This window comes from Fukomys damarensis, unplaced genomic scaffold (genome assembly GCF_012274545.1).
Source record: "Fukomys damarensis isolate Sample0158 unplaced genomic scaffold, DMR_v1.0_HiC HiC_scaffold_15, whole genome shotgun sequence".
In the NCBI taxonomy this organism is placed as follows: Eukaryota; Metazoa; Chordata; class Mammalia; order Rodentia; family Bathyergidae; genus Fukomys; species Fukomys damarensis.
This window is the reverse complement of record NW_022900927.1, coordinates 19,266,611-19,289,177: the sequence shown is the minus strand read 5'-3', so window position 1 is coordinate 19,289,177 and position 22,567 is coordinate 19,266,611. Positions and strand designations below refer to the sequence as shown.

At 41.1% G+C, this 22,567-nt stretch overlaps 1 protein-coding gene, 1 long non-coding RNA gene and 1 pseudogene across 5 annotated transcripts in view; 2 read left to right on the top strand and 1 right to left on the bottom strand.

The window, feature by feature from the left end:
- Eif4b (eukaryotic translation initiation factor 4B) overlaps positions 1-4,259 on the bottom strand; it is a 28,852-nt gene extending 24,593 nt beyond the window's left edge. For 2 of the 4 annotated variants that reach the window (XM_010609281.3, XM_010609283.3), the window contains exon 1: positions 4,035-4,259. In XM_010609281.3, the coding sequence (XP_010607583.1) occupies positions 4,035-4,047 (13 nt within the window). In that variant the 5' untranslated portion in view covers positions 4,048-4,259. The remainder of the gene's footprint in view (positions 1-4,034) is intronic. The other 2 variants (XM_019205277.2, XM_010609284.3) reach the window with 1 other exon arrangement.
- A 60-nt stretch (positions 4,260-4,319) lies between these two features.
- LOC117286141 lies at positions 4,320-14,496 on the top strand. Its single transcript, XR_004517264.1, has 3 exons — positions 4,320-4,434; positions 7,444-7,498; positions 13,446-14,496. It is a non-coding gene; the product is annotated as an uncharacterized LOC117286141 (long non-coding RNA).
- A 5,651-nt stretch (positions 14,497-20,147) lies between these two features.
- LOC104851966 lies at positions 20,148-21,152 on the top strand (annotated as a pseudogene).
- The last annotated feature ends 1,415 nt before the right edge of the window (positions 21,153-22,567 follow it).

The window sequence follows — 22,567 nt, the reverse complement described above, 5'->3', positions numbered from 1 at the left end:
AGAGGAGAAAAAAAAAAAAAAAAAAAAATCAGGGATTATATAAAACGATTTATACTAAATGTTCTAGGTGGACAAATCTAAAGAAAATATAGAATAGTGGTTGGATAGAAGTGACTGCTAATGGTTAAGGTATGAATGATGAAAATGCTTTAGGGGCTGGGGATTTAGCTCAGTGGTTCTGCAGCCTGCTTCACAAGCGCAAGGTCCCGAGTTTGATCCCTGGTGGGGGCTTTCAAATTAGATAATGATGATGGCTAAGTGTGTGTATATGTGTGTGTGTGTGTGTGTGTGTGTTTGGGAGACAGAGTCTCACTACATAGCCCAGGCTCCTTGAACTTTAGTGTGTGTATATGTGTGTGTGTGTGTGTGTGTGTGTTTTGGAGACAGAGTCTCACTACATAGCCCAGGCTGTCCTTGAACTTGCAGCTATTCTCTAGCTTTGGCCTCCTGAGTGCTGGGATTAAAGCCACCAGTCTACATGAATATGTATTAAAAACCACCAAGGCAGGGCATGTAGCTCAATGGTAAAACACGTCTACCAAGCATAAGGTCCCAGTGTTCAGTCCCTAGCACCAAAAAGCAGGCTTACCCACCAAAGTATGTACTTTAAAAGGGTAAATTCTATGGTATATTATATCTGAATAAAACTGTTCAGAACTAATAAATTTCACTTTCACCTGTGTTTAAAGTTAGTTATATGACCTCTCTCCTCTCTGCCCAGTTTCTTCACCTTGACACAATGAGGAAAATGCCAAACTGCCTTTTCCTTGTTAGGGTCTGTTGGGGACACTCATGAGAGGAGCTATAAAAATACTCAAGTCAAACTTCTTGCTCTGGGCATTTTCCTACTATTGGACCTAAGCAATATCATAAATACAACTGGCTCTGAATGCATACACCTAGACGTACAAACACACAGCTAATTACAACAAGTACTTTGTTGACTTAAAAACCCACGCCTTTTTCACTGACATTACTTAGAAACACTTGATTTATTTTAGTTGACAGTAGTCTGTGTACAGTACTTGAATTTTTGTAAGTTTTAGCTTTGGCCTTGCAAGTATCCTACTCTCAGAATAACAAATACATGGTAGAAGATAGGATTGGAAAATAGGAAATTTGTGTATAGTGGCAACCCTTAATTATGAAAACCAACGAACACTATCTTCTCCTTACAAATATACACTAAGGTATTCTGAAGCATTATGCAAATGAAGGGCTTATGCACAGGTTTACATATACTATATCCAATGTTAAATCTTCTTCTCACTATGTATTTCAAGTTGGCCTTGAACTCAAGTCAACCCTCCAGCCTCGGCCTTCCAAGCACTGGGCTTTAAAGTGTAACACACCTGATCCAATGCTAAAGTATTTTAAATGTTTACCTGTATCAAATATATTTGATTCTTTGTTTTGTTTGTCTCCTTTTATAGTTCAGGATGGACCTGAATTCATTATGTAGCTCAGGCTGGACTCAAACTTGCAGCAATCCTACCTCTAGTGAGTGTTTAGGATTATAGGCATGAGCCACCACACCCGGCTGACTCTTTGTATGACTGTACAACAGCAGATAAACCATGTCCACTTCACAGATGAGGAAACTTAAAAGACTCAAGAGTTAACAGGCTTTAACAGTCCTACTGAAACAGTCAGAGAAAACTTACAAAAATCCTGAGTTCAATCCTGGGTACCCCCCCAAAAAAGTGGAAAAAGATCTATGAACTTGTTTTATGTATTTTTGAAAGGAAAATAAAAGCCTCTTCCAACTTCTGGGAATACTGATCACTTAAAATCAGTATAATTTCGAGCTGGGGATTTAGCTCAGTGGTGCCATGCCTGCTTCACAAGCCCAAGGTCTGGAGTTCAATCACCGGTACAAAAAACAAACAAAAAAAATCAGTATAATTGGACAAGATTCAAAGTGGGGAAAAAGCTGGGCATGGTGGCGCACTCCTTTAATCCCAGCACTCAGGAAGATTGCTGCGAGTTTGAGACGAGCCTGGGCCACAAAATGAGTTCAAATGGATAATGTGATACTGAACTGCCAAGGTGGAAAATCTAGGCCAAGAAAGTAAATACTGATTAAAATATGAATAGCTTTGTAAACTTCAGATAGTTTTGAGCAGCATCTTAAAACTCAGGATGACACCATGATACTTCTAAATTGGTTGAGTCAAGATCCTCTAGGGCCGGGGATTTAGCTCAGTGGTTCTGCCTTGCAAGTGCAAGGACCCGGGTTCAATCCCCGGTGCAAAAAAAAAAAAAAAAAAAAAAAAAAAAAAAAAAAAAAAAAAAAAAAAAAAAAAAAAAAAAAAAAAAAAAAAAATCCTCCAGGATTCTGATCTACCTCTGGGCACCTGCAAGGTGTGATCTTGAACAAATCTGTCATTTTCCTCAGCTGGAAGATACTACCATTTCCTTACCTTAGAAGACAATATACACAGAAGTGTTTGTTCAGTTGAGCGCTATACCGATGAAAATTATGGTGCTCAAATAATCTCAACTTGCTGAGTGTGGTGGCACATGCCTGTAGTTCCAGCTATTGGGAGGCTGAGGCAGGAAGATTGCAGTGAGTTCAAGGCCAACCTGGGCTACATAATGAGTTCAAGGCCAGCCTGAACTACACAGTGAGACTCAGTCTCAAACAAAGCAAAACAACCTCAACTCTGTCAACATTTTCCAAACACAACCCTAGCACTAAGCTTCCTTCTCAGGAAGATGAATTCCTGGTGAAGAAAGGAGTGTCTACTGAGATGTGTAATGGACGTTGGAAAATGAGAAAGCATTCAAATGGGAAGGGGAACAAGGGAGGAGAGGGAGAAAGGGACAAGAAAAAAAAATGAAAATAGAAGGAAAAAATAGAAACAAAGCTTTTGTACATAGTGGGGCTTGAAGGGGGGAATGGGATAAAATTTATATATTAAAAAAGAAATGAGTGTCTAGAGACAGCAATTTTAAAAATACTTTGCAGAATACAGGAAAAAGAAAGCAAATCCTCAAAACTATATACTAGTGCCACAAGAAGTTACACAGCCCACTGCTGTTCTTATAAGCCCACTACATACGTAATTAAAAATTTGTATGGCAGTTGATAGTCCTCGCAAAGAAGCCTTTAAAAAACTATTATTTTAAGAGCACCTCCTAGAAGTTTTACACTTACCTAAGTAAAAAAAAAGCTGAACCCTATCGTCAAAATTAAACCGAAGTGTATCGCCAACACTTAGAACTAGCTGTACCTGGCATATGGTTTGTGCCCAGTAAAAATATTCTAAATGAGAGAGAAAAAAGATGAGGGAAATCTGCGTCCAATGCTTCCTCTGCTCGAACACGTGGGCGCACCACACTGTTCCCCACCTCTAACTCACCAACCTAGCACAAGTGCCTTTAGCGTATACGGGCCGGGCCACACTATAATGAAAAGCATTAAACAGGACATAAATGAGCGCCACACAAGCGCGTAAAGCTTTCCATCTGGACTCCAGCGCACGCTTTTAAAGCGCGCAGTCTCCACTATCTTCGTCTGTCCTACCGCGCACGCGCACCGCCGCTTTCCTCCGCCCCTTCTCAGACTCGCGTTCTAACTGCCCCCCCTCCCGTACCCCAGCCCCCACCCGTCTGCAACGGCCTCGCGCCTAGCAAACCTAGTCTAATGTGCACCGGTCCGCGCGCCAATCGCCTCCTTCCTCCCTCCACGCCTTCACGTGATCAGTGTTTCACGTCTCTAAAAAAGCCTTGAGCTTCCCGCAGACCTCTCTGCGCTTCTTTCTCCAATTCAAGCCCAAACCAACCATTACTGCCTACTCCAACCTCGCGCAAACGGGGTGAAAAGGGTGTGAGGGGGAGGGGAAGGACACCTACCCCTCCCCCCAAACATCCCGAAGCGGTAACCTAACACTGCCAAGCCGGCAACCTGCCGCAGCCTCCAAGCCATAAGAGACCGGTGCCACTTACACCCCAACTCCAAGACGTAGTGGATCAAGAGAACAGTGTGGTTTCGGAGCCTGATCCTTGGCCGCGTTCGGCCGCTCACTCACCTGAGGCCGCCATGTTGGGAGAGGGAGAGAGAACGCAAAGGACCCGGATGAAGCAATCACGTGATTATAGCGGGCGCGTCGGGGTAGGAGACTGAAAAGTGAGCGGGGGCGGAGATGTGAGGACGGAGACAGGAGGCGGGGGCCGCTGTCTAGGTTCGTAAAGCAGCGTGGGGAGGTGGCGCTGCGTCCGTCGGGAAGACCTGCGCGACATGTGGCCAGAGGGGTGGGGCCCGAGTTGTCGCGAAACCCCTACGCTTTACGTAGGGCAGCGTGCGGCCGCCGGCGGGATCCGAGCCCGGGGCGGGGTCTCTGGATGTGTCGACTTCCGGCTGGCGGGGTCAGCGGGAAGAGCGGGGCTGCGTTTTTGGTTCTGTGCGATTCAGGCGGGCTCGAACCTGCAGTGAGTGTCTTGCGTTTTATTTTCTGAACGGAAAGAGACTAAATTTAAGTTCCTTTTAGTAAAAGCGAAACAAGGTCAACATACGGCTGAAGATAGTTTTTTTAAAGTAATGTTTAATTTTTTTTATTTTTATTAGTGCATATTTGCAGTACGTAAAGACTAAAAGGTGTGTTTAGGAGAAAGAAGGTAACCGTGAACACGGAATTGACATTGGCTTTTACTTCATTTAATCCTCCACATTACTACCTACGTTGATAGCCGAGTGTTAGTCATTCTTCCTCCAGCTATGCTGCATTTTATCATATGTTGTCGTTCACTGAGTGAAAATTTTTGTTCAGCACTGTTAACAAACATTTGTGAGTAAACAACAAAATTTTCCTGAAAGAGAGGCCGTATTCTAGTGAGGGAAAGACAGACAATAAGCAGCGAATAATATTAGAAATTATAAGCACTCTGCAAATGATTAAGGGAAAATAAAATGTGGTTGCACGCATCTTTATTTAGATTAGGAAGGCTTCTGAGGAACTGACATTTAGACATTTAAATTACAAGCTATCAGGCACAAGGACTCGAGTTTGATCCCAGGTACCAAAAAACAAAACAAAATATAAATTACAAGCTGTCGGGCCCGGGGGATTTAGCTCAGTGGTGCTGGCCGCCTTCCTGAGTGCAAAGTCCCGAGTTCAATTCCCAGTACAAAAAATAAAAAATAAATTACAAGCTATTAGCCCTGGAAATGTCGAAAAGAGCTTTAGGAGAAGACAGGATGCATAACTGGAGGAAAGACTCCAGAGCAGGAACATCTTTTCAGGTTGAGGAATTTGAAGGCCAGTATCTAGATTATGGTGAGGGAGGCGAAAGAGTGGTACAAAATAAAGTTTGAAGCCGGGCGTGGTGGTGCACACCTGTAATCCTAGCACTCAGGAGGCTGAGGCAGGAGGATCACTGTGAGTTCTAGGTCAATCTCAAGTACATTGTGAGACCCTGTCTCAAAAAACCAAAAAAAAATTAAATAAATAAATAAATAAATAAATAAAAAAGTTTGAGACATAGATAGGATTTGGGTCACATGAGGCTTTGTAAGGGGGTTGGAAAAGCACAATATAATTTTAAGAAAGGGTATATCATGATTTGAAATAAAAATTTTTAAAAGGATTACTTAGTATTTTGATGTAAGTGGTACTTACATGCAAGTATCTTTAGTAACAATTCATCAAATTATACTCTTAAGATTTGTGTACTTTTTTGTATGTAAATCATACCTTTGTTTTGATTTTTGGTACCAGGGACCGAACTCAGGATCTTGATCTTGTGAGGCAGGCACAGTGCCACTGAGCTAAATCCCTGGCCCCTGTAAATCATATTTTTTTTTTTTTTTTTGAGACAGGGTCTCACTATGTAGTTGAGACTGACCTGGAACTCACTATGTAGTCCAGGTTGGTCTCGAACTCACAGTGATCCTCCTGCCTCAGCCTCCTGAGTGCCGGGATTACAGGTGTGTGCCACCACGCCTGGCTAATCATACTTTTAATTAGAAATAAAAAGACTATCAGGCTACTGAGTGGAGAGTGAATTACATAGATGCAATAATGGACTAATTAGAAGGTTGCTGCTGCCAAGGCCATGTGACTTCATGAGCTCTAGGCACTTTTGCCTAGATAACTAGTTATCAAGATAACTCCCAAGCTTATAGCATGAACATGTGTGATGGCATTTACGATGACAAAGCCTGGGCTAAAGCCAATTTGGGGAGGATGTGTGGACTCTTGTGGCCCTGTTAAATTTGAGTTATCTAGTCTAGTGGTTTTCAGACTTCCATGGGCTTAAAAATCACCTAGAGCACTTGTTGAAAGTTAGAATCCAGTCCAGTAGGACTGAAGCAACACCTGAGATCTTATATTTATTTTGATTTGGGCCGATGGATTTGAGGTAGTGAAACAGGAGACTGGGGAGTGGCAAAGCTGGCTGGGGAAATAGCTGTGACCTGTTAATTGCAAAATTCAGGGAACATATGCAGAACAGTTCCCAAAGCTCTGCAAGCAGGTTTTTGATCAGGTTGGGCTAGGCCTGACATCAGCCTAAGGAGTAGGGGATACAAAAAGGACAGTTGATATCAGTCTTTTGTTGCTGAGTTCTTTCATGATAGTTTCCCCCACGCTGTAGAGTGTACTTTTTTCCCCTACTTTTTACTTGGCCTATATTCACTCTGCAGAGCCTGTTTTTTCCCCCCTACCTTTAATAAACGTAAAACTTTTTTACCATTTGCATTCATCTTGACCAATTCTTTGTTCATGACAGAAAGAATTTAGAAACCACGTCTAGGCTGGGGATTTAGCTCAGTGGTTCTGGCACCTGCCTCGCAAGCACAAGGACCTGAGTTCGATCCCCGGTACCAAAAGAAAAAAAAGAAACCACATCTAGAAGGAGACTCTAGAGCCCAAAACCCAGTAATGGAAGGATAGAAAAAGTGAAAAATAGGCAAAAGGGAGAGAAGGAAAAATCATAATTTTAAAACACAATAAGCCCAAGCCACTACTTTCACTTACAAAAGGGTTCAGCCATTCCATTTTTACTTGCACATGGTCCTCTTTCACCTGTGAGTAGATCATCTTTTGGCTTTTCTGGATCATTATCTTACGGTGGGCAGGCATTGTCCCCTGCCCACCACACCAAAACCAAGACTATAGATTATCAAATACCAGATTATCAAAGGCCCAGATTTGTAACACCCAAAACACACAAAGATTTCCAGTTCCAAACTGTAGTGCATCTCATTTCTCTGAGTGCCCATATTCCACTCTTTTTTTTTTTTCCTTTTCTTTTTTTGGTACCAGGTATCGAACTTGGGTCCTTGCACTTGAGAGGCAGGCGGCCACTCTTGACTGTATCCTAAAATTTCTAGTGCCCCTTATTGATGCATCCTAAAAATTCTTTTTCTGACCCAGGGGTCAGCAAATTGTTCAAGCAGTTTATGTTTGTAGTGGATTAAGCTCCTCATCTTCATTTCAGGAACCCCTCTGACCTGGTCCAGTGATATTTTCTCTTGTTGAGCCAGCAGCAGGAGGTAAGAGGCATTGAGACTACTACTTTTGGGCTGGGGATTTAGCTCAGCGGTTCGGTGGCCTCCCTTGCAAGCGCAAGGACCCGAGTTCAAGCCCCGGTACCAAAAAAAAAAAAAAAAAAAAGTCTAACAGAGACTACTACTCTGGTAAATCTAGCCCAAGGCTCTTCACCCCCCACCCCACTCACACAACCTCTTGCCCTCTGAAGTATAGTTCACTCCAACCTCTTACTCTACGAAACATGGTTTACCTCTTTTTTTCCCTCCTTTTTCTCTCTCCTTGTCTCCAAACCTCTGTAGCCTTAGGTTTTTCCTTTCCAGCAGTTAGTCTTCCAAGTCCCTAGAAAATTAGTTCCTGCACATAAACGCACCAAAGGCAAGAGGTACTTGTTCTCTCTAACCGGAAATGGAAAGAGTGTCAAGAGGTATCCTCTATGATATGTAGCAGCCTCATTAGATGCTCCCTCAGGTCAACATGCCCAATTCTTTGGTCAGATGGAACTAAAATTTGTTCACCAAGGAGACACATACAAGAATGGGCCATCCAGTGTCCCGAGCAGTTTCTTGACCAGCAGCCAGCATAGGAAACCTAGTCCTGAGGTGCTGTGGAGAAGACTGGCCTTTGAGGTGATACCCAAGGGAAGCAGTCTCCTTAAATCATGTACATTTTCAGGTCCTGAACATTTTAAATTCTCATATTCTCATTCTCTCTCACCCGCCCGCAACCAAAGGATGTAAACTTGGTCCACCTGGTGCCATGGCTCCCTTTGGGTGGTAGCTAGGAACATTTCTTAACCTGTAGCTGCTTTTTTTTTTTTTGGTATGGGGATAGAACTTGGGACCTTGCGCTTGCAAGGCAGGCGGCAGAACCACTGAGCTAAATCCCTAGCCCTGTAGCTAGTATTGATTCATTTTAGTTTCATCGGTACTATTCATGAGTTCTCAGGATCCATAATTTAATTTAATTTTTTATAAAAAATATTTTTATTTGTAAGTATTTGTAACATTAAAAAATTAATTTTCACAACACTTAGGACACTTTATTACAGCACTGATTGCATGTCACTTCGGATAGCAGTTTTTCTGTCTCTGCTGCTGGGGCACATGGCACATCTTTTACTTTTGTTTTTGTCAGTAGGTTGTCTGGCCTCTTCTGTTACAAGCGTTTCTGTTCCCGGGATTTCTCCTATAATTTTTTCATGCTTTTTTGGCACTTTTTTAGCAGCCATTCTGGAACATAGATTTTCCTCATAACTGCAAGGGCTTTAGGTGAAATCCAGAATAACATGACTTTGACCTGCTGACAAATTCATTAAATAAATCCTAGGTGACAGCTAACTTGTTTTCTCTTGACTCTCTCTTTTCTAGTTGCGATGTTAACAAATCTAAGGCAAAATACTAAAAATGAAAATTGAGCCAGACTTGTAGCATACACACACACAGAAAGGTCTTTCTGTTCTATCTGTTGCCCACATTGAACACTTATTTTCACGGCCTGATTTAAAAACAGTAAAAACTCTCAAAATTTAAACTAGGGCTTTGACACAGGAAAAAAAAGTGATATTGTATTTACTAATGATGGATCCTCAGGACCTGTTATACTTTTCCCTGTAGAATCATAGACAGTGAGCATGAACTCATGTGCACTGGATTAAGTTCTTGTCATGGTGGGAAACTATAGAAATGCTGAGTAGGCAAAAAAAACCCCGCCACGCACTTTAAAGAATGCATCAGGCCTTCAGGACCTGTAGTAACTGCAGGGTAAGCCATGTAGGTTCAAGTAATTATTCAGGTGATAACTAATGTTGTCCTGAGAACCTGGGGAAGTCTCAAACCGAAGACCCCACTGGCTTACTTTTGTTCCCCCTCCTCTCTTCCCTAAGAAAACCCAATTTCCTTGTCTCTTCTCTCCCACTTAGGCTTTCATTCATTAAAAATACCAAATTCTTAAAATTTTTCTGTTATTAATTATCAGAAAGAGGCAAGGAGCTGACGGATAGAGGTGTTTAATGGGAACTGGGGGGAAGTCGAGTATTCTCATGGCTCCGGGGACAGTGCCTAGTGTGACCCACTCTGTGGGAGGGAGGAGGGGAAGCAAGTGGCCTTTGTATTTTCTCAGCTAGTCAGAGAGGCCCACAGACCTACAGGCAGGGTGCCAGGTCAACCCTTCTCACCTGGTCTTCGGGGTCCTGGGGCTGCCTGTGGATCTCAACTCAGGGTTGTTACTATAATTCTACCTTCCCTCAATCTTATTTGGTTTTGATATTCTTTTGATAATTTTGGCATCAAGTTCATCTCCCATCAAAAATGGTTCTGTACGGGATTTGTAGTTGCTAAGTGGTATCTTGAGACTTTTTAAACTTTCTACAGATCCCTAGATGTAAAGATCTTTGTGGTAAATTTTTGAGCAAAGCCCAGCCTTGTCTGCTTTCCTGATCTGCTAAGGAAGGTGAGAGTAGCTGTTTGTCAAGAACGAGGACACTTGTTATGGGCATGAGTAATAGATTTCTGCATAATTAAAAGGAACGCCTGAACCAGTGGATGATAGAAAGTAGTGCTCACACACACACACAACAGTTCTGACTCTGAGACAACAAGGCAGAGCACGCTATCAGGGGTGGTTCTGATCCTGTGGTAACAGGGCAAAGCTGCCGCCCTGGACAGTTCTGAGTCTGTGAAACAGGGCAGGCTGCACATGTAGCATGACTCCAGCATTATGCAGGCTGTGCCCATGGCCTGACTGTAGTTCAGGGTGTGCTGTTTGTGTGATTGACCCCTAGTTTGGGGCAGAGGACACGACCCTAGTTTGGGGTGGGCTGTGCATGTGGTGTGACCTGGAATGAGAGGGGGTTGCTCACACAACCTGATCTCAGTGACCTAAATAGGACTGCATCTTTTTCTTTTATCTCTTTCCAGAAGTACACAAGGGAAATCTGAAAAGTGTATAGTGCACTTTATTGAATGGTTATATATTATGCAAAATTGGGATCATTTTAAAACAGAGGATTTAAAGAGGAAATAGATGATTGATTTTCCTTTACAACTCATTTATGTTAAAACCTGGGGAGACCTGGCCTCTAAATGGAACTTTAAATTTTTAACACAATAGTCCAGCTTAATTATTCTATAAGAGGGAGGTAAAATGGACAAAAATCCCATCTGCCCAGGTTTTTATGGCCCTATACCAAGATCCAGAATTACCTGGATTTTGTAAATCTGTTATGGCCATGTGCCAATAGGACTAGTCTGAATAGAATCAGACCCTATGGAAGTTAAACTTTTACCCCAACCAGGTTATCCCAGATTCCTATGGCACCAGTAGCAGAGCAAGTAGAGGTTCAGAGGCTTCTAGGGAAGGCTCAAAACCTAGCCCAGCTGCTTCTTCTACTCTGTCTTCTCCCAGGGCCACTTTCCCCATCCCAACTCCTTATCAACCTCTTTATCCCTCATTACTAAAGTGGAGCCCTGTGTGTGTAATATGTGGCACATCTTACCATCCCACTGATTGAAAAGCTAGCATGTGTCTGCTTCAAGAAGTCTTGGATCAGGGGGTGGGGACACAAGGTGTTATGAGAGTCCATGTTCCCTTCTCCATGAATGATCTGGCCCAGAGTAAACAAACTGGGACAGTACTCAGATGACCCAGAGTCATAGATGAGTTTCAGACTTGGACTGTAGTTTATTATCTAACTTGGGCTGATCTTAAAGGACTGTTTTCTATTTAGTACATCTCTGAAGAAAAAGCCCATGTATGGGCAGTAACACAAGCTAAGGTCCACTAAGTACATGCCCAATACCAAAGATATGGATACAAATGTCGTACTCATGAAGAATACTGGTTAACAATGTCAGATTAGAAATGAGAGTTGTGGGCTGGGAATTTAGCTCAGCGGTTTGGTGGCCTGCTTTGCAAGTGCAAGGACCTGAGTTTGATCCCCAGTACAAAAAAAAAAAAAAAGAAATGAGAGTTGTGAGAAGTACAGTGATATGACTACTTGATTGAGGAAATGGGAACATGCATGGATAAGCCAGTCAATTAAGAGTAGAAAAATCACTGAGCTGAAACTCTTCATAAACATACTAATGTCCCTCAATGTGGGACAAGTTTTATTAGGAATATATTTTATTAGCCATTCTGCCCCAGATATTTGTGGAAAGCTTCCAAAGCAGATTATGGGTCAGTTTTCCACAACAAGGACAAAATATAGGCAAATGCCAAGGCCCAGGGGAAACAACTACAGGCACGAGAACAGGCCTCAAGACTCCACATGCAAATAGGGAAAATACGAGACTGGATGGCTGCCGCTGCCGTGGAGAACCTGGGTACTGGTGAAACAACCAAGCAAGGCCTGCCTCCTGGGGTGTGTCTCCTCTGCAAGGAAGGAAAATACTTGCCCAGCATGGCAGTGCACGCCTGTAATCCTAGCCCTCAGGCTGAGGCAGGAGGATTCCCATGAGTTGGAGGCCAGCCTGGGGTACATAGTAAATTCAAAGGCCAGTCTACACAGCGAGGCCCCATCAAAAAAACAAAAAAAGTGTGTGTGGGAGGAATACCAGGAGCAAGACTACCCTTTCTTTCGAAGGGAGAAGCTACCTGTTTTCATTTTTGGATGCTTTAGAAGGCTGAAGGTGCCAGACAGCTAAGTTAGATAGAAATATAATATGCAGTCAGTCAGGGCTGTGCCCTCAAGAGAGTCAAAATAAAGGGTAAAAGCACACTACAACTGTGGCCAGAGACACACCAGTTGGGGACCCAGCCTCAAGATGATGACAAAGAGATCAGGTCTATATATTTCCTCAAGGGATGAGATAAATGATAGCACCTATAGGCATCATTCACCTCAGTGGGTGACCAAGACCCCCAGTTCCATCACCTACCTGGCCACTTCTTTGTTCTTTCCATGTACTCTTGCTACGTGACTCGGTTCCCTGTTGGATCACTGTTACCTAAGTAACTGTGCTTGTAACCGTATTGGTCAGTCATAGCTGTAACCCACTTTGTACTCACCTCGGTTTCGCTTTATAAAACTTACCTGTAAAGTGGGGTTCCCAGTTACCCACTTGGACCCCTTCTGCCCCCCTTGGACAGAAGCTGTCTTTCTCTCAATAAATTCTTCCTAGTCCTAACCTCCGTTGTTCCTAGAATTCATTCTTTGATTTTTTAGAGAACATGAGCTTGGAGCATCAGACATCTAAGAGGTTGGGAGATAAAATATTTTCATATGTCACTTCTGGTATCATTTCTTGTATCCTGTTGGAGGTTCCACTGAGATTTTTATTTATTTATTTATTTTGGTACTGGGGATTGAACTCAGGTCCTTGCGATTGCAAGGCAGGCCACTGAACCACTGAGCTAAATCCCTGGCTCCACTGAGATTGTTAAAAAGCCCAATTAATGGGACATAAGCAGTTGCTTTTATTTTTTGATTGCTAAATTATATTAGGTAGTCAAATTGTCATTCTTGTTTGCCATTGCTTGTGCTTTTGGTAAATTGCTTTATACTTTGAGTCCTTATACAATGTCTTTTGTTAAAATGATTATGATATTTCTTTAAAGGGATATTTTACTTTTGTAGACAAAGTCTATGTTTATATTAATTACCTGACTGGTTTGTTAGACAGTATAATGTTAGAGCTCCATCTAGTGGATTTTATCAGTAACTACAAGTAAAATTAGAAATAGAAAATATGTAAAATGGATCCTTTTATGAAATCTAGTTTATATTTGAGAAATACACATACCTATTAATAAGCCATGGAAACCCAGCCACCAATTAAATGACAGTAGGCCGGTGGCCATTCTTAAGACTTGGGGGCAGGTTTACTGAGCAGTCTGGCCCAATCCTCTAAGAGAAAATGTTGAGCTCTGCTTCAGTTTCTTTTCTAGTCTGATCTTCCACTGGTGAGAAGAGGCCTTAGTATTTGAGATTTTCCATTCTTGTCTTTCCAGGTGGAGAGTGACAGACTCAATGGGCAAGTTGTCTCAGTAACTCACCATGAACATGAGAAGAATAGACATCGTTTTCCTGATTTCGTTTTTCAAACTTTCATGCCACTTTGTACTCTCCTTTATAGAAGCATGTAAAATTAGAGAAAGAAAGGATCTCTGAAGTGTCCCAACCTTTTCCTCTAACAACCTTTGAGTTAAGCCCTTAGAAAATGAGTGTTTGCTAATGATAAATACAGGGAAGTGATTTTAGATGAAACACTGTCTCTGGGTCAGATGAGATATCGAGATTTTTTTGCCTGTTCAGAAGAGCACATAAAAGTGATGTCCCCTGGGCCCAGAGATTTAGCTCGGGGGTGGGTGCCTGCCTCAGAAATACAAGGTCCTTAAAAAACAAAAAATAGAACACAAAGTCCTAAATTTGATCCCGGGTACTGAAAAAAAAAGGTGATATTCCCGTTTAGTGCTCTGGGCAGCAGTCTGCCTCGGGAGACTGAACCTAAGACCCTAGAGAAAGAACCAACTTCTTGGTGAAACTAGAAGGAGCTATTTCCATAAACACAACAACATTTAGTTTAAAGGAGAATCCCTAACCTACTGTGTGTGTGTCTCTCTCCCCTCATAGTATTGTAGATAGGTAAATTAATTAGATATCTTGTAGGCAGTTATACAGGGCTGGCCCGCGAGGCAATGTGGAGGACAGTCAAAACACATTCCCTGAAAGCCAGCATTGTATTTTTTTTGTACTGGGGATCATACTAGGCCCCTTGCCCTTTCCAGGCAGGTGGCTGCAGAATCACTGAGCTAAATCCCCAGCCCACTAGCATTGTAAAAGAAGATAAATTACCACATCTGCATAGCATGTATAGCAGTAATTGATATTCTAAATAGGTATCACCCGGGTGGGGAACCATGCTCTTCCAAGAAAGATCCCTCACCCAACTCTTACCACCAAAACTCCTTGCTCTTTCCTTGAATGCTTGCTACTTGACTTGTTTCCCCATTGGATCTTCATTTAATCAGTATTACCTAGGTGACTATACTTGTCATAATCGTATTGATTGTTTATAGTTTTGTCCACCTTGTGATTTCTCATTGGATCAATATTACCTGTACTTGTAATCTCACTTAGTTGACTATAGTTTTATCCCACCTTGAATCCACCTCACCTCGTGGCTTTGTCTCATAAAACACCTTTGGGAAGTTGGGTGAGTGGGCAACCCACTTTCTAGTTCCCCTTCTATCTCTCTTAGACAGAAGCTATCTTTCTTTTTGTTTTGTTTTGTTTTTGGTACTGGGGATTGAACTCGGGTCCTTGCGCTTGCAAGGAAGGTGGTAGAACCACTGAGCTAAATCCCCGGCCCAGAAGCTATCTTTCTCTCAATAAATTTTTCCTACTCTTAACTTGCGTTGTTTCTAGAATTCATTCTTCAGTTTTAGAGAACATGAATTCACACGTTGAATATCTAGCAGCTTTGGGAGTTGCATCTATTCCCTTACATCAATAGGTCTGGTTCTTAGCATTTGTGTGTGTAGGGGGAGAAATATACTTTCGCTAATAAGTTGTAGACTAAATGTTGACCAGATGGACAGGTAGATTCCTTTCCAGAGACAGATCTCTGATTGCATTGGAACTAGCAGAAACTGATAGGACAACTGAGGGGTCATGGCTGGGTCCCTCAGTGGAAGCTAGGTCCTGACAGCCCAAACAGGTATTCAGCAGAGAATCTCCACTTATCTATTGTCCCTTTCTGTGCTTCTCCATGAGGTAAAATGTGACTCTTTCTGTGATCATAAGGTATCTTGTCTCAGAGTGACCTAAAATGAGGCTGTCAAGATCCTTTCTCAAGCCTTCCTTAAGAGTTGATCTAGGTTACCCCACTTTCACAAATAGACAGATCATCTAGGCAAAAAATCAACAATGAAATAACTAGAACTGAACCGAGCTTTTGAACACATGGACTTAATAGACTTCTATAGAGTGTTCCACCCCACAAAATCAGAATATACATTCTTTTCAGCTGTACATGGGTCATTCTCCAAGATAGATCACATACTAGCTCACAGAACAGGTTTGAATAAATGCAAAAGAAAGTTATTCCCTGTATATTATCAGATCATAGTGCAATCAAGCTGGAGATCAATAGCACAAGAAACTGTAGGAACTTCAGAAACACATGGAAATTGAACAACACTCTCCTGAACAATTAATAGATCACAGAGGAAATCAAAGAAGAAATCAGACAGTTTTTACAAATAAATGAAAATGCCAATACAACATACAGGAATCTATGGGACACAAAGAAAGAAGTTCTATGTGGAAAATTCATAGCACTGAATGCCCACACTAGGAAAACAGAGCGAGCTCAAATAAACAACCTGATGATGAATCTTAGACTCCTAGAAAAACAAGAGCAAGAAAAACCCAAAGCTTGAACAAGAGAGGAAATTATAAAGATCAGAAATCAATGCAATGGAAACTAAGAAAATGATACAAAAAATAAATGAAGAGTTGGTTTTTTGAAAGAATAAATAAAATTGATAAACCCTTAGCTAACCTTATCAAAAAAGGAAAGAAAAGGCTCAGATCCATGCAGTTAGGAATGAAAAAGGTGAAGTCACAACAGATCCAACAGAAACCCAGAAGTAGTCAATACCTACTATGAGAACCTGTACTCTAACAAAATGGAAAACAGAAGAAATGGTCAGATTTCTAGATACTTATGAATTACCAAAGTTGAACAAAGAAGATAAAAACATTTTAAACACCCCAATTACAATCAGTGAAATTGAAAATGTAATTAAAAATTTACCAACAAAGAAAAGCCCAGGTCCTGATGGATTCACTGCTGAATTTTACAAGACATTTAGAGAAGAACTACTGCCATTACTTTTCAAATTTTTCAATGAAATTGAAAGGGAAGCAATACTTCCAAATTCATTCCTGGAAGCAAGTATCACTTTGATTCCCAAAACCAGGGAAAGATGCAACTGAAAAAGAGAACTGCAGGCCAATCTCCTTAATGAAAATAGATGCAAAAATCCTTAGTAAGATACTAGCAAACAGAATACAGAGGATCATCAAGAAGATCATACATATTGACCAAGTCGGATTTATTCCAGGGATGCAAGGATGGTTCAACATATGTAAGTCAATAAATGTAATACACTATATTAAAAAGTCAAGGACAAAAACCATACGATTCTCTTGATAGATGCAGAAAAAGCATTTGACAAAATTCAACACCCATTCATGATAAAAACCCTGCAAAATATTGGAATAAATGGTCTATATCTCAACTTAATAAAGGCTATCTATGAAAAACCAACAGCCAACATCATATTAAATGGCCAAAAACTGAAAAGCTTTACGTTAAAATCAGGAACAAGACAAGGATGCCCACTATCACCACTCCTCTTTGATATAGTTCTGGAAACATTAGCCATAGCTATTAGACAAGAGAAAGAAATTAAAGCAATAAAGATAGGAAAGGAAGAAGTTAAACTGTCATTATTTGCTGACGATACATTGAAGACCCAAAAAACTCTACCAAAAGACTTCTAGACTTAATTGACACATTTAACAGAGTAGCTGGATACAAGGTCAACACCCCAAAATCAATAGCCTTCTTGTACACAAGTAACAGACTCACTGAGAGAGAAATTAGGGAAACAATTCCCTTCACAATAGCATCCAAAAAAGTGAAGTATCTAGGAATCAATCTAACAAAAGAAGCAAAAGACCTCTGCACTGAAAACTACAGCACTCTGAAAAAAGAGATCGAAGAGGATATAAGAAAATGGAAAGATATCCCTGCTCCTGGGTAGGAAGGATCAACATAGTGAAAATGGCCATACTACCAAAACTGCTATACAAATTCAACGCGATGCCAGTTGAAATTCCAACACTATATTTCATAGAACTAGAAAAAAGAATCCAAAAATTCATTTGGAACTATAAGAGGCCTAGAATAACAAAAGCCATACTAGGCAACAGACACATGGCAACAGGTATAACAATTCCCCATTTGAAACTATACTGCAAAGCCACTGTGATAAAAACAGCATGGTACTGGCAAAGAAACAGACTGAGGATCAGTGGAACAGATTGGAAGACACAAAAACAACTCCAGATGTACTCAGCTACCTTATCTTTGTCAAAGGAGCTGACCGTCCCCACTGGAGGAAGGATGACCTCTTTAACAAATGGTGTTGGAAAAACTGGATTTCAGCCTGCCAAAGATTAAAATTGGACCCTTATCTTTCACCATGCACTAAATTAAAATCCAAGTGGATCAAAGATCTAAATTTTAAAACAGAAACACTAAACTTGCTGGAAGATAAGTTAGGCAGAACTCTTGAAGACATTGGCATAGGAAAAGACTTTATGAACAAATCCTCAGTAGCACAGGAACTAGCAGAAAGAACAACTGGGATCGCATCTTAGTAAAAAGTTTCTGCACTGCAAAAGAAACCATCAACAGAACTAAGAGACAGCCTACAATGTGGGAAAAAAATTTTTACCAGCTGCTCCTCAGACAAAGGACTATTATCTAGAATATATAAAGAACTGAAAACAACCAGCCCCCCCAGTATAAAGACCCAATTCGAAAATGGGCATCTGAAATGAACAGACATTTCTCAGACAGAGAAGTAAAAGCAGCAAGTAAATATTTGAAAAAATGTTCCATATCACTGGTCATTTGAGAGATGCAGATGAAAACAACATCGAGATTCCACCTCACCCCACAAAGAATGGCTGCTATGAAGAAATCACACAATAACAAATGTTGGTGGGGTTGTGGGGAGAAAGGAACCCTTCTCCATTGTTGGTGGGAGTGCAGACTGGTGCAACCACTATGGAAATCAATATGGAGATACCTCAAAGAGCTGGGACTAGAGGTTCCACTTGACCCAGCTATTCCTCTGCTGGGTATCTTTCCAAAAGAACTAAAAGAATCATATCACAGTGATATATGTGCACCCATGTTTATAGCAGCACAGTTTGTAATAGCTAAAACTTGGAAACAGCCCTTTTACCCATCAGTTGGAAACTGGATAAAGATGCAGTTTTTCTATAAAATGGAATACTACTTGGTCATAAAGAATGAGAAATTAGATTCATTCATAGGTAAATGGGTACATATTGAGGATCTACTCCTAAGTGAGATAAGTCACACACGTGTAAATCCCGAATAGTTACTCTGTTGTGAAAAACTATAATAGTACATAAAATCCTAATGAGATAATTGACAATGTGAAATAGGAAGAAAAGGGCTAAAGGTGTAGGGAAAATGGGAAGGGTTGGGGAAAGGTAATAAGAGAAAAGAAAAAAAAATATGAGAAAATGAAAAAATGGAAATAAAGTGTTTGTAAATGGGGAGGGGAGAAGGGGGTGAAGAGAGGGCAGGGAGAAGGGAAAAAATGAGAACCAAGACCTGTCATGTAGAGGTACAAGATCCCAATAATGAATGTAACTGCACTGTATACCTAAAATGTACCAATAAACTATATATAAAAAAAAAGATGAAGATTAAAAATACAATTTGACCAAAAAAAAAGAAAAGTTGAGCTAGGGCCACATATTTAGTTTAGTTCCACTGTGCCTGCTGGCAAAGGTCCTGAGTTTGATCCCCAGTACCAGGAAAAAAAAAAAAAAAAAGTTGAGCTTCAGGTTTGGACTATTCTCTTTCTACTAATAAGGCAGACCCCATGGGGCCAAGGCACAAATAAGAGCAGTAACTATCTAGATGTCTTGACAAATGTCTGCAAGATTAAAACTCCCTCAACTTTTCTCCAAGTCATTGGGAGTTAATTTTAGAACTCAACGTTAGACTACACCTCTCTTTGTGAGATGTCAGGCTGAAGTGCTTGGAACAACATAGTAAGAATCAAGGGAGAATTAAAAAGAGATTTTAGTCAGCCTTTCTCTTCTTTTATGTGCGTGTAGGAAACTTAAACATGACTTTACTTTGATCCCCAGTAAAAACAAAAACAAAAAAAACATGCCTTTACTAGCGGAGTGTGGTGGTGCATGCCTGTGATTCCAGCATTTGGGAGGCTGAGGCAGGAGGATCACTGTGAGTTTGAGACCAGCCTGGGCTACCTAGTGAGTTCCAGGTCAGTCTCAACTACATAGTGAGACCCTGTCTCAAAAAACCAAAAAAACAAAACAAACATGCCTTTACTAACATGTAAAATGTGGTTGCTAGGTGATGGGTATGGATTTCAACCTATGAACTTTATAAGTACACTACAGATACAGAGATATAAATTTCAAAACGGACTTTAAATTAAATATAGCCTTGGGCTGGGGATTTAGCTCAGTAGTTCTGCAGCCTGCCTGCTTTGCAAGGCAAGGTCCCAAATTCAATCCCCATTACCATAAATAAATAAAGCAAGCCTCACTTGCTGCTGAGGAAGATTGCCAAAGTGATTGGATAAATGACATAAAGATCTCAGGAACTTTGTGGTAGGGCCCAGGGAGGGACCTTCTGAGCCATTATCTTGACTTTACCTATCTCTGGAGGTGGGTCTCCTTTACAGGGGGAAAAGTGCTCCAATTTGCCCTTTGATCTAGTTTCCTCATTCTCTTTCAAAGAATTGGAAAACAGTGCTTTACATATCTTGATTATTGGTTTTGCTACCATTGCTTCCTTCTCTAAACATGATCATTATGGCTAAAATCATTTGTAGCCTGTGCTTTTAAAAACACCTCCTGGAGTAAGAACAAGTTCCTGGGGAGGATAAGGTAGTGCACCAAAGAAAGCCTCTTTAATACACGGTGTTGGAAAAACTGGCTTGTCACATGACAAAGATTAAAACTAGAGGCCAACGCAGTGAGGAATTGGGGAGGACGGTGGCCATGCAGCTCCTCACAGACAACGCGGGGGTTACGTCCGCGAGCCAGGCGAGTACCCTTGCGGTGGCGCGCGGAAGGGCGGCCTGGGCTGTGGCCTCCCTTTGATTCCCTGGGAGCCGCGCCAGCAAGCGGGGGAGCGGTAGCAGCAGAGCGGTAGCAGGCAGTCGGGGTGGCTGTAGGGGCTTCGCTGCCAGAGAATGGGAATTCTCTTGACCGGGATATGCAGACTGTTCAATCTCCAGGAACACAAGTTATCATTGTTGGGCTGAATAATGCAGGGAAAACTACCATCCTTTACCAATTTTCTATGAATGAAGTTTTACATACATCCCCTGCAATAGGAAGTCATGTAGAAGAGATAGGATGGCCAAGAATCTCTTCGTTCTTCCTGGAATACTTACTATACTAAGACAGAGTTTGAAATAGTTGTTGTGGACAGTACAGACAGAGAGGATTTCTAAATGTTAAAACAGAAACACTCATTTCTGTAGCTAGAGAAGAACTCTACAAAATGTTAGCTCATGAGGACCTCAGGAAAGCTGGACTGCTGATTTTTGCTAATAAACAAGATGTTAATGCATGACTGTAGCAGAAATCTCCCAGTTCATGAAGCTCATTGCTATTAAAGATCACCAATGGCATATCCGGGCCTGCTGTGCTCTTACCAGCGCGAGGGATTATGCCAAGGGCTTGAATGGATGAAGTCACGATTTAAAATTAGATGATCTCTGCTGACTTCTTCTCATAGACTTTGAAAAACAAAGTGCTGGACTTTACCTGAAAGCTGCAAAAATGAATGGTTTAGATATATTTACAATAAACCGATTTAAACTTTTTCTAAAGAAAAACAAAACAAAACAAACTAGAGCCGTATCTCTTCCTATGCACTAACCTAAAATTGAAATGGATCAAAGATCTAAATATTCAAACAGAAACACTAAATTTGCTGGAAGAGAGAATAAGTAGAATGCTTGAGGACATAGGAGTAGGCAAAGACTTCATGAATAAAACCCAGACTGCATGGGAAATACTACAAAGAACAACTGGAACTTTATCTTATTTAAAAGCTTTTGCACAGCAAAATAAACCTCCAACAGAGTGAAGAGATAACCCACAGTACGGGAATTTTTTTCCCCAGCTATTTATCAGGTAAAGGACTTATTTAGAGTATATAAAGAACTCAAGGGCCAGGGATTTAGCTCAGTGGTTCCACTGCCTGCCTCGAAAGTGCAAGGACCCGAGTTTGATCCCCGGTACCAAAAAAAAAAAAAAAAAAAAAAAAAACAAAAAAAAAAAAAAAAAAAAAAAAGAACTCAAAAAATAAGACCCTCCAAATTTAAAGACTCAATCCAAAAATAGGCATCTGAAATGAAAAGACACTTCTTAGATAAAGAAGTAGAAATGGCAAATAAATATATAAAAAACTGTTCAGCACTACTGGTCATTTGAGAGATGCAAATGAAAACGCTGAGATTTCATCTCCAGAAAGAGTGGAAAAAAATTAGTAACTAACACTGGCAGTGCTGTGGGGAAGAGGAACCCTTCTCTACTGTTGGTGGGAGTGTAGACTGGTGCAAACACTGTGGAAATCAGTGCGGAGAGTCCTCAAAACCTAAAACTGCAGGTTCCATTTGACCTAGCTATGCCCTTTCTTGGTATCTTCCCAAAAGCATCCTACCACAGTGATGTCTGCACACCCATGTTTATAGCAGCACAGTTTGTAATAGCTAAATCTTGGAAACAGCCCAAATGCCCATCAACTGACAAATGGATATAGAAGATGTGGGTTTTTAAAAATATGTATAATGGAGTGCTATTCTGCCATAAAGAAGGATGAGCTTCAGACATTTATAGCTAAATGGGTGGACCTTGAGACCATACTCTTAAATGAAATAAATTGGACACACATGTTTAAATACTACATGGTTTCTCTGGTGTGAGAAACTGAAAGTGGAAATACAGACTAAAATGTGTACTAGATACTGGGCAATGGGAAGAAAATGTTCAAATGGGAAGGGGAACTAGGAAGGAGGGAGGGAGAAAGGAAGGAAGGAATAAGGAAAAAGGTGAAATAGAAGGAAAAATGGAAAGAAAGCTTTTGTACATAGGGAGGGGAAGGGGAAATGGAATAAAATAAAAAATGAAAATAAAAGTTTGTTCACCAGTACGAGGGTGGTTATTCTGGTCAGATTTATTTACTGCCCTCCAGACAGCAGCCACCTGCCCTGGAGTGGAATCCACTTGGGGGGGGGTGACTTGAGAA